This window comes from Plectropomus leopardus, chromosome 14 (assembly GCF_008729295.1).
Source record: "Plectropomus leopardus isolate mb chromosome 14, YSFRI_Pleo_2.0, whole genome shotgun sequence".
NCBI classification, from domain to species: domain Eukaryota; kingdom Metazoa; phylum Chordata; class Actinopteri; order Perciformes; family Serranidae; genus Plectropomus; species Plectropomus leopardus.
The window spans coordinates 9403804-9416869 of NC_056476.1; the positions used below are offsets into that span (position 1 = coordinate 9403804).

Genomic DNA, 13066 nt, shown 5'->3' on the forward strand with positions numbered 1-13066 from the left:
TATTAATTCTGTTTAAACCCAATATTTCTGCACAGTTGCTGACAAAAATTAGACAATTCCAGTAGTGGCAGCATATTATTGTTTCTGACTTGTGTGATCCAAGCATTTCCAATAACTACAGAGCACTGTAAAGCTCTAATGAAAAAAATAGTGAAAAAAAAAGATCAATATAATAATTTCCAAAACTCACAGTAGGACTGGCACTTTATCAGATTTTTACTACATGATTATTGTGGCCAAAAAAATCACAATAACATTATTACATATCTATAGAAATACTGAGCATGATATAGCATGATATCAATATTTCATTTTTAATATAACGTTTATCATCTGACACCCCTAATATACATAATGTTTTTATCTAACAAAATACTCTGCTTTATTCCATATTTGTTAGCTGTATCTTTTCAAAAACAACATTTTCAGTGCAGCCACAGAGGAGGGCGCATACCTGTATAATGAGAGTAGAGTAGAGGATTTCTATAGCACCATAAATTAAATGAATTCATTAAAGAAAGTTTATTTAATAGAAAAAGGACTAACTACTATAATTTGATAAATCACTTTATCAAAACTGAGGATTTTGTTCAAGGTTTTTTTTTTCCAGGTCAATGAAGTAATTAGATTTGATGACAGTCTTTCTGAGTTTCATTTGAAAGCCTCAATAGAAGCTTCGAATGTTAAAAAAAAAAAAAAAAAAAAAAAAAAAGGAAATACATACGGTAAAGCCCTAAACAGTTCATCATTTAACTTGTGAAAAGACATTAGTGGGCCCCAGAAGCAGTATGGTCACCTGTATCCGTTGTGTGCTGGCCCCAGGCTGCCCTTATAGAGAGTGGAGGGAGGGGAGTTGAGTCGATTCTGTCGCTCTAGTTGTCTCTGTTCCTTTATCTTTTTGGGCTGCGGCTTACTGTACGTCTCCTCTCTGCCTATGTAGTTAGACATCCCATAAACTGGGATGATTTCTGAAGGAGATGAAAGAGAAGAATTTATGTCAGACTAGAAAATCTGCACAAAGCATATTTTTAATTGGATTAATAATTGAATTTTTGAATTTCACATAATGATTGATAATGATAATGATTTTTTTGGCAGCAGCATAAAAGTCCAGTCAGCGTGTCAGTACCTGGATCCCCATACATAGGGGGAAGGTGGTGCTGGTAGTACTGGTGGGGAGGCAGCTCTCCTGGGCTGACAGGGGGGTAGAAAGAGTGAGAGTTGGGGATGAAATGAGGGTGAGCCAGGTAAGGGGGCAGGTGGTGTGTTGGGGAGAGGGCCGGAGAGTAGGAGGGAGGGTAGCATTCTGGAGACTGGGGGGTCACCACCACCCGACGGACCCCTGTGGTATCCTCAAGCACCTGCAGGAGACACAGAAGAAGAGAAAGGGAGGTTAGCGTAAAGAGGAATAAAAATATGTTTCCCTGAGTTATGGTTCACAGTACAATTTCGCACACAGCTCCACAGCGGCACTGTAAAACCACAAATCTTGTGAGGTCAGTACACAGTTTGTGATGGCTTGTGCTCACTTAAAATGGTTCAGGAATCAGTTTGTTTTTTCACAGTCCAATTTCATATTTGGAACATGGCCTGGAACATGTGTGTCAAGAGGATAATGTACAGATTATCAAATACAGGGGAGTTAACTCTAGTTTCTACATATGATTTAGGCTCATATTACAGGTTTTATGCCCATAACATACTTAACATGGCTATATATGTGTGTGTGTGTGTCTGTGTGTGTGTGTGTGTGAGATAGATAGATAGATAGATAGATAGATAGATAGATAGATAGATATACACACACACACACAGTTTCAAATGATGTGGTAAATGCATGTAAAAGTAATCCTTGAAAGCGGAAACCTCAGGCATCAGACCATTTTGAAAACTGTGTTCTCAAAGATTTTTTCTGCTTTGGAGGCAAGCTGAAGTCATCTCATGTGGGATTTCTTTGTATAGTCATCTGCTCCATGCACACTACTACTAGTGTTTACATGATGTAGCTACATCAGGGAAATCTCTAATCATGGTTGCCAATATTGTTATTTCTCCCTGATTTCAGATCAGACTCCCACTGGAGCATTTTCAGTTGTGAAAGTTTTAGTTTAGAAGCTTTTATTTGTGATTTTGTTATGAAACAAAGTGACGCTTAACTCTGTTACTGTAATTCTCCCAAATGCAATGACAGTGCAAAGACAGCAAGATAAGGGAGCACCCAAAACGCTGACCAATCTGAGCTGACAAGGCTTTTCTGGGAGGGGTGCTCTAAGAGACAAGGCACTAAATTGTGTGTTTCAGACAGAGGGTGCATACAGGTGTACCAGCACAGACAGCACAAGAAAAATCAAGTGTTTTTTGACTTTTAAAGCACATAGACATGTTCTAGTAGAAACCTTACATACAGTTATGAACCTTAAAATGAATTTAATAGGTCACATTTAAAGGACTAGTTCTATATTTTGGGAAATATGCTTATTAACTCTTTGAAACCTCAGTCAACATCACTTTTCTTGTGCTGCCTTCAGATGCCTTTGAAACCATTTGGACCTTTGAAACATGAGCAAATGGTTTGATTTCTTCCAAAAACATGGGGAAAAAGGCAATTAGTAACTTGGGATGAAATGTTCTGCAAATTGTAAAGAAATAAGTGAAAGATGGGAAGAAAATTACCTTAAAATAATCTTTAAAATATACATAACTATAAAATAACTAGGAAAAATAGCAAGATATATTTTTATGATTATTAAATTATACATTTAAAACATGTTTATAGATATATATATATATATATATTTATTACTTTAGTACTATTTATTACTTTATTCCAATGTCTTGCTAATTTTTTGGTCATTATTTGTTGAGTTCGTCGTTGCCTTCTTTCCATATTTTTGAAAGAAGTCAAGCCAATATGCTCAGGTTTCAAATGGTTAACTTAGATAAGAAAATTGCTACCACTCATTTCTGCAATTATGAAGCCACAGTCAGTGGCTTCATATTTACCGAAATGTGTTGGCAAGAAAGCAATAGTGTTGCAAGAAGTGTTGGCAAGAAAGCAATAAGCACACTTCTCAAAATGTAGAGCTAGTCCTTTAAAATATTCTTTACACCCATTTCTAAAGGTCCTGGAGCACCTGCTCTTACAAAATGATGCTGTCAATCATTTTTAAAAGAACAGTTGCCCTGGCTGTTGAATGGTGGACATCTAATAAGGAATGAATCACATAATTTATTTAACAACTGAGACATTGTGCTCACAGGACGCTTTGGCACTTTAAAGTGGTGGAAACAAATGCCGCAATGTTGTCATCAGATGGTCTGCAGATTTCAATAACAACAACTTTCAAAGAACTGCTTCAAATTAACATAGATTCCATACATGTATTCACTTTCACATTCATGGACTGGGACACACACACACACACACACACACACACACACACACACACACACACACACACACACACACACACACACACACACACACACACACACACACACACACACACACACACACCACACACACATTCCAACTATTCAGATACTTTCACAGGCCTGCATTCCAAGCAGAGAGCAAACACACACTCCCTGCAGAGAGGGGAAATCATCTGCTGGTCCCTACAACAACAACAACAACAACACACACACACACACACACACACCACACACACACACACACACACACACACACACACCAAATAACACTACCCCAAAACCCCCACACACTACGAGGCAACAGACTCAGAGCCAGAGTCCAACAGACAGAAAGAAAGAAGCGAGAGTGTTAAAAGGGGGTCAGGAGGGGAGGAAGAGGGTTACAGAACTAATCCGAGTGAGAAAAACTGTGGGAGGGGGAGAGAACGAGGAGGAAGAAGAGGCCCCCTATCTGCCCCTCATCCCCTCTTCTGCTGCAGAGGAGAAAAACAGCGTGTTTACAGGAATACAAGGGCAAAGTCCCTGCATGAGTACATGTGGAGCCGACCTACAAACCCACGCAACAGTTACTGGCAAGGAGACACAAATTCCAAATAACACAAACTGGAAAGCACATGCAAATATGTTTGCACATGTGCACAAACACACCCACCATCACAATACAGCCATTAACACAAAACCACTGAGGACACACACAAACACAAACGTGCAAAATCCATCTGTCAATGCACTGCTCTCCACCACCACAGTGCTTTCTCTCCATACATCCCTTCTTCCACCCCTCACCCCACAAAAAGCCTATCCACCCAGTGCCTGTCTCCCCTATCAGGCTTGTTTATGTAACAGTGACAGTGTTTCCCGCTCACACTTGGCCAAGTCCCTACTAACACACACACCCACACACATGCAAACACACACCCACAGTGAGCCAATGACCTGGCTTCCATTGGCATAGGAACACAAACCCACCACATGCAGGCCACAGAAGTATTGGTAACTCTATACTTGTGAGGACAGACAATTGACTGTTGCTGATTCAAAAACCTTTAACCCCTCCACACTAATAACATGGCGAACCAAACCTGTATTCAATCCATTATGTCAGACTTGAATGTCAAACTTTTTTTAAAGCCCTTAGTTAAAATTCTCACTGTTCTCATCTTGCTGTTGTTGTGAGGACATCTGCTGAAGAACTCTGAACACACACACACGAGAGTCAGAAAAACAAGTGCCCCCTGACACCCAAAATTCAGCACATTCCTGCTCAGTACCCTGTTGGTGGAGGAGGCTGCCTTGGTGACTACTCTGTTTAAACTACAACTGCCTGAATAGGTGTAACTTCTGATGCATGCAAAGCTCTTCATCATATTAATGACAACCACTTGATAGTTGTTAGTCAAAAATAAACACTTCCACTGGGAAAACTTTAAAATTACTTTGCAGCCCAAAATCAAAAATACATATTTTCATCATGCCTGTGGTGCTATTTATCACTCTAGACTGTTTAGGTGTGAGCTGCAGCGTGTAAGAGATATTGAACTGTCCCTTTAATCCCATTTTACATCCCCATAATTTGATCTGCAATAAACTGAACCCAATTTGTTGTTGTTTTTTTTATTTTGGGTTAAACTGTCCCTTCAAGTCTATCAGCCTGCCCTGAATTTTATTCTGTATTAGCTTCAAATCTCTCATGCAGCACAACCATATTTTCAATGCAACCATTTTTTGGCTATAACCACATATTTGTGATTTCATTTTCCTTACTGCATTTCAGGAATTTTCCAGCATCAGTATGTTGAGGCAAACCAGAAGGCCGGCTGCTCTGCTGGCACCACTGAACTGACACCTCATGAAATAATTACTTGGAAAAATGTTGAATTATGGCCTGTTTGTCTACTTATTACTTACTTGTTACTAATAAAAATTAAGATTTTAAGAGTCAATATTAGATCACACGATGGCATAAGAAGCCTCTTTTTCCTGAAAACCAAACTCTCCATAATTAGATGCAGTTGCACACTCTGTGTTGGTCTCCCCCTGTGTCTGACTGAAACTCTCCGACAAAACACAAACACATGATGAAAATCAAAAACATGTCTGAGAGGCTCAGATGGAAGAAAAACACAAACATTAGCTAACCTGTGAGATGTATCCTGGGGGGACGTGGATTGGGGGGATTGAACCATTTGGGGACATCATGGGAACCTCAGCAGGACCTGCGGGGGAGGAGAAGAATTATTTACTCAACCAGGAGGCTAAACTAAATTCTCATTTACATTCGTCAATCGACAGTACACATGCAGGGACACAAACACAGCCACACACAGTGAGGGACAGGCAAGTGCAGAGTGACACACAGATGTGTCACACTGTTTAGTAAAATGCCCTTTATTCCAGTGAATCAGCTTGTACCAAATGTAAATGTAAGCCATTCATTTCCTCTTATTCCTGGCAAACAGACTTAAAAGAACAATTCACTCCCAAATCTAAGATGCATAATTTTCCACTTACCTGTCGTGCTATTTTTTAATCTTGATTTTTTCGATGTGAGTATGTGAGTGTTGGAGATATCTGTCTTCAGTCCGATATAATTGAACTAGATGGCCCTCTGGCTTGTGGTGCTCAAAGTTTCAACAAAACAATTTGAAAAACTCAACAGCAAATTTTTCTTTTCAGAAATCATCAAGTTAAACCACAGACCTTGTTGTGAGCAGTTTAATGGAGGAACTATTTTCTTTTTATTGAACTACACCCGCCAACTATCAACTATATATGTGTAGCAGGAAGCACGCATCTACTGCTAGCCGACCTAACACCATTGAGCTCGCTAACATTACAGCTCAGCTGATGAGGACACCATTAATGTTTATATCTTGCACTGTCAAAAGCACGAACCTCTCATCCATGAGCTTCTTTCTGCGTGGTGATACAGTTTTGTGGGTGTAGTTCGGTCAAGTAAAAAATAGTTCCTACTTCAAACTGATCACAAAAAGATCTGTGGATTATCTTGAGTAATCGGGTCATAATTTCTGAAAAAAGACATTGCTGGTGAGGTTTCGAATGTATTTTTTGGCGCTATGAACATCACAAGCTGAGACATCTCCACAGCTGATATCTTCCACACTCGGCAACTCACACCAAAACAATCAAGATTGATAAATAGCACTACAGGTAAGAGGAAAAATATGTGTTTTTGTTTTTGGGGATGAATGATCTCTTTTAAGCTCTTAGAGATGACGATGTCTGTAGCATTATGATGAAATGATGTAAAACACATGAGGGCAAACAAACTCTTAATAAAAAAAAGAGAGCCTCTGCAGCAACGGAATCTAATAGAATTAGCAGATTGAAAATGATGTTGACTTTTCCACAACCCATATCTGCCCCCCCCCCAAACTCTCTCTTCCTCCGTCTCTCTGTGATGGAGGTCTGTGGCTGGTAAAGTCATTGGGACCCCGTTGGGACAGCTGGAGGCAGAGCTGGCCTCCGAATAAATCACGCTGCACACACACTGACATACACATACACACACACACACACACACACACACACACACACACACACACACACACACACACACACACACACACACAGGCAATTACCTATATTAACAGTTTAACGTGATTTGCCTTAAAGGGCCATTTTATCCAAATTATAAACCAACCTCTGGTAGGTAAGTGAAAAAATAAGCTTTTTTCTCATTTGTAATTTAACTGAACTGACTCTTAACTTTTGTTAACATATCTGCATTTCTTTCATTTTCTGTCCCTTTCACACGGTCCCATTCCATATATTCCATCCTTAAACAACTTCTCTCTTCATTTATTCTTGTTTCACAGCTTTTTCTTTCCTCCATCCTTCTTTGTACCTTCACTCTTCTACTCATACTTAACCCTTGGTTAAAAATCAAGCAAACTGGCTTGATTTTGTTCAAAAACACGAAGGCCATGAACAATGAAAGAAGAAAGAAAAGAAAAATTAACAGAAAATTAGTAAAAATAAGTGGATGAATGAATAAATAAACAATAATAAAAATCACAATAAAAAGTGCTTATAAATGATAATAATTTTGTAACATATTTTAAATATGTAATCAATAGTTGTGAGGTTTTTCCCCTTGCTTTTTGCTTTTTTCCCCCTAGACATTTCCCTTGCTTTATAAAAAAAAAAATCTAAATCTACTAATTTCTTGCAGTTTGTGAAACACTGATTACCTAGTTGCTCAATGCCTTTTCCCCATGTTCTTTTAAAGAATTCACACCAATTTGCTCTGGGTTCAAAGGGTTAATCCTGCTTTTCTTTCGATCTTTTTTCTCTCCTTTCCCCCTCTTCCTCCATCTCTCCATCCCCATTTTAAGGAATTCCTCCTGCATGATCCTCCTCTCTTTCCCTCCCTCCACCTATTACTCACATCCTTCGCTCCTTCCTTTCATTTGAAATATTACTCATTTCATCCTTACTAATGTCCCTAAGTCATTCTCTCCTCTAAATCACCCCCTCTTTCCTTCTACCCCTCCATCTCTCACCCACCTCCCTGACCTCTCACCAGCCAAACAAACAGGTAACAGTACAGTAAACACACACACACACACCTACGTACACAGAAACACAACCTGAGCAAAGTCTGCAGTGTGAGTGAGTGTGTGTGTAGTGACTAGGTCACAGGTATGGAGAGACAGACTTCCTTCAGTCCTGTCTGCTCCCCTACTATGGAGACTAGCAGTGGATATGAAAGTCCTTATTGAGTAGAAGGTCATAGCATGGGGAGAACACACACACACACACACACACACACACACACCTCCTCTAAAACACTTTCCATCACTGCTCATAGTGCACTTTCCCTCCTGCTCACGCACCGTCCCAAATACACACTCTCTCTATGTGTCTCAGTCGCCCTTTCTCAGACACACATACACACACTCTTGACAAACAGACGTGTGTTTGGACAGTCCCTGCTGCCTCTGTGCTCTTCACTCAGCAAACAGCAGCATTCCTCTGCTCACATACACACACACACACACACACACACACACACACACACACACACACACACACACACACATACACACACACACACACACACACACACGCAGTGAACATTCCCATCCCTGGCCCCCAGGACTGGACCCAACAGGCCCAGCTACCCCCCAACCCCTCCCCAAAATACAAGACACTCTTTGTCCTGCCTCCCTTCACACACACACACACACACACACACACACACACACACACACACACACACACAGCCGTAAGTCATATAATATTAGACTGTTTGCCATTTAGAAAAGCTCAGAATAATCAGGCAGATGAACGTGTGTCCTCAATAATTCCCATGTGTGTGTGTGAGCACATAAAAGTGAGAGTGCTCCATGATCCACACTGTGGTAACGTCACTCGCCTGGTTTGCCTCCAGCTTTGCCCTATAAGCACCACAAACAGTCACGACTTCCTCTGCCTAATCTCGCTGGAATCCCAGACAACACAGCGAACACACTCCACTCTGCCCCCCTATTTGTCATTCATCTTCCATCTGTTGCTTCTTCCGCTTCCGACTACCGGAGAGGTCAGGTTAGGGATCAGTTATGAGGTCACATCCTGCATGTGGGATGACATCACAGTATTACCTGAGCAACTAAAGGGCATACGCATGTGTAATCTGGTCCTTTGAGAGACATTAAAGAGGGTATCCGGCTCCGGTTAATGACTTTCCAAAAAACAAATAAAAATCCTCATTACAATAGGACCACATATCCCATGCTTCCTGTCACAGTTTGGATGCCACCTGTTGCTCATCCGCTCCTATACATTGCCAGCATTCATTCTTGGGATAAAAAAAGGAAGAAAGAAAGAAAGATCAGAGCTGGGGGCAGGTGGTAATTTAATATTTTCATTAATTGGCTTTAAGTGATAACAAAATCATAGTGTTATCGTTTTACACAATTCTGATGCTGAAATTAATGACTCCTAGCAAATTTTAATGAAAAACTAAATTAGTCATTGAACAGTTTTCCAGAGGTCAAGCCTCATGCCTCATGATGTTTGATGAGTTTGTTGCACTGAATATCAATTAGATTATGTAATTTCACTGATATCACAAAAATAGCCTGTGATATCAATGACACTGATTTTAACCATAATGCCCTGCTCAAAGTGAATACATTAGAGCCGTCATGATACCAGAGTTTTAAACTTCAGTACAATAGGGTTAGGGAGATACTAATATAAAAATAATATTACGGCAAAAAAAAAAAAAAAAAAAATCCTGCACACAGTGCTGGTACAGAAAAAGTCACTGAACACACGCCTTCAGTCACATGGTGGGCTCTTTGCTGGAGAGAATGCTAAAACAGCCACAGGTTGAGCACCAGTTGATTTTCTTTGTTGTTTTATCTGTGCAGCCTTGGGTTAAAAATCTGACTGTAGAACTTTTTTTTTAGCTTCAGTATCTTTATATAATTACTGAGGTTGTATAGTTTTAAAAATCTACACCCCTACACCCTCTATTTGTATATGTTTTAATTTAGTTTTAAATGGTGTGATAGATTACCAATGGGTCTGACCTGCTGAAGGACTGCATAAACTAAACTCAAATAAGATAAATGTTATATACCAACTATAATTCATGATTTTTATCACACTTTTTTCTCTCACTTCCCATATCTGGTTAAGGATGGCAAACTGAAGTTGTGCAACACCACTTCTTCTGTATGACTTAACATTCCTGCTGTGATGGTCACTGAAATCAATGTGAGGTTTGTGGTTAGATGTGCATTCGTTTGGGGTTCAGTGACGTGTGCATATATTTGTTTGAACCGTGGTCTAAAGCAACCAATATGACCACAGGAATGATGACAAATACTGTAACAAAGATAGACAAAATAACAACAACACTGACACACAAGGGGAAGAGCAGAGAGGAGGGCAGCCAGGTGGTCAGTGAGAAACACTGTTGTCATGAGGAGCAACAACCAAATTAACAGACCAATGACGTGGTTAGACCGAATGTTTAGTTAGTTTTCTCACCTAGTAAGGTCCATATGGTGGAGTTTGTGGTTTATTTAGTGACAGAAAAACAGTTTTTATTTTAGTACTAGTAGTGTTTTGTATTTGGAAGGAAAATGAAGTTATTGCAGCTACGAGGGAACTGTCAATCAAGCGTAATTTGACCACGACCTGAGACCTGAGAGATAGATTGAACAGCCAAAACTGTTTCTGAATTTGATTTTCTGACAGTTATTTTTGTCTATAATAAATAGTATGATTTTAGAGATTTTAAAAGAAAACGTGCCTTTGAACCCCACTTGCAGGTTTTAGGGTTCTGAGGGTATTTAATTTGAATACAAAATGCAACCATTTCAAGTTGCATATCCCTCTGCTAAACCAAATCAAAAAAACATATCTCCCTCCCCAGCGCTTAAAGATTTATCTTTAGTGCCTCCCCTGTTTTGCACTAACCCTCTGCTCTGAAAAATAATGAACAGTCCACAAAAAAGAAAGAAAATAGGAAACAGACATGTCGATAGGAGGTAAGACTTTTAAAAATTGGAAAGAAGAAAATTGCAAAAGTGGAAATGTAGAGCAATTATGACCCCGAGCTTGTTGTGAAAGGACAAACTTCATGCTAATCTAACACACACACACACACACACACACACAAATTTTAAGTCTCACCTCAAAACATTTGAAGCTGAAGATTTACACAAGAAATATACACACATGTCCATTGTAAACATCCTGTTTCATACACACAGAAACACACATGCACACTCTCTCTCCCTCTTTCTCTGTCTAGCAGTCAATCTCATAGGCTATCTTATAGCCTACTGAATCACTCCCGAAAAAACCCCCCAAAAAAACACTAACTTGTGATTTTGTCCAGCTGCCTGTGCATATACATTCACATACATACACAGACAGAGGAGATGATGCAACGTTTCATCAGATGTTTCCCATGATACAGCTGTCAAAGACAGCTGCGACCAGGCCCCCAAAGAACAACACACACACACACACTCACACACAAGAAGAATCCTCATCTCACTCACGCCCACTTACTTACATCTGCAATAATGCACCAACATATGCACACTACATAAACACACACTCATTTATCGGTCAACAGTGCTGACAGTGAGTGATTACTGAAGATGTGTGTGTCAGTTTGGGCTCTGTCTGGCAGACTGAAGCAGTATTGAGCTTTCTCGAAAGAAGCAAGAAACTTTCTCTCCTCTTCATTTCAGCTCTGCACATGTGGTCACCACATTGAAAGGAAACACAGACCCTCTTGGGAAGGCATGTGTGTGTGTGGTGTTGGTATCAGACCAAAGGAGCCTGTTTGTGAGCTGACCTACATACAAAACAACTGCACTCAGATGGGTTTCCCAAAAACACACAGATAAAAAAAAAAAGTGTTACTAAACAGACAGACCTTTAAAAAAATGATTAATTTTATCTTTAAAGTAAAACACACAAACACACACAGACACACACACACACACACACACACACACACAGTCTTTGTATACCCTATCAGAGCCCCATGGAGGCAGCTGTCCAATCTAGATGGGTATTTGTATTCCTGTATGTGTTTTTGTGTGTGCATCTGTGCGTGTGTGTGTGTGTGTGTGTGTGTGTGTGTGTGTCTGGGTCAGTTGTGACGTGGCGTTGCCTGGAAGTTATGTAAGCATCAGCAGGGTAATGTTATCTGTCCTCGGAGCTCCAAGAGCAAGACACTCCCACGACAGTTTCCTCTACCGCCTGGCCAACACACACACACACGCACACGCGCACACACACACACACACGCACACACACACACACACACACACACACACACACACACAGTAGAGCATGGCCAACTGTCATATTTAAGATATAAAAATGATACAAATCCTCTTAAATCTTTAAGTCAACTGCTACTAGAAACTCTGGAAGAGAAAAGTAGACAGGAAGATAAAAAGAGAAACACAATATGGAGCATAATGGGAAGTGTAGTGAGAAGGAGAAAGAGTGGAGGAGAGAGGATAAAAAGACACATAGAGGGGGAAAAGAGAGAGAGAGCTTGCTGTTGCAGGAAATGTGGGAGACAACTTTAAAATAGCACTGTCTACTGTATATAGACATCCCGGATTGGCCCTACATGCACAAACACACAGACACACACACACACTAGAGAGCCCTTTGGTCCATCTCCGGTGAGTCAAGTCCGGCGGACATCTTTGACCAGGGGCAGGGTGAGGCTCAGTGATGGGGGAGGAAGTCAGGACTTCCTGAGCTGCCCTGCCCTTAGTAACGACACCAACACTCCACAGAGTGACGCAAAAAACTAGCACATGCATGAACACACACACGCACAAATGCACACACAGCTGATGTGCTGCATGTAACTAACATCTTTGCACACAAGCATAAAGAAACCCACACCCACACTCCTGATCCTGACTGTGCGACAGCCTGTAATTTGAGCGGGCTGCTGATTTGCTGTGGAATGTAAATCATAAGCTGGAGAGCTGCTACGTTTGAACACTGGGCCTTACTGTATGTACATACTGTGTGCGTGTGTGTGTGTGTGTGTGTGTGTGTAGGTATGTGTAAGCACATTCCTCAGGACGAGCAAGCCCCTCGACTT

The 13066-nt window shown here is 40.5% G+C and overlaps 1 protein-coding gene across 1 annotated transcript in view; it reads right to left on the reverse strand.

Annotated features, from left to right (window-relative positions):
* Positions 1-13066, reverse strand: part of fndc3ba (fibronectin type III domain containing 3Ba) — a 116795-nt gene that overhangs the window by 52744 nt on the left and 50985 nt on the right. Inside the window, 3 exon segments of the mRNA XM_042500169.1 lie at positions 797-968; positions 1130-1361; positions 5575-5651. Coding sequence (XP_042356103.1) covers positions 797-968; positions 1130-1361; positions 5575-5651 — 481 coding nt within the window.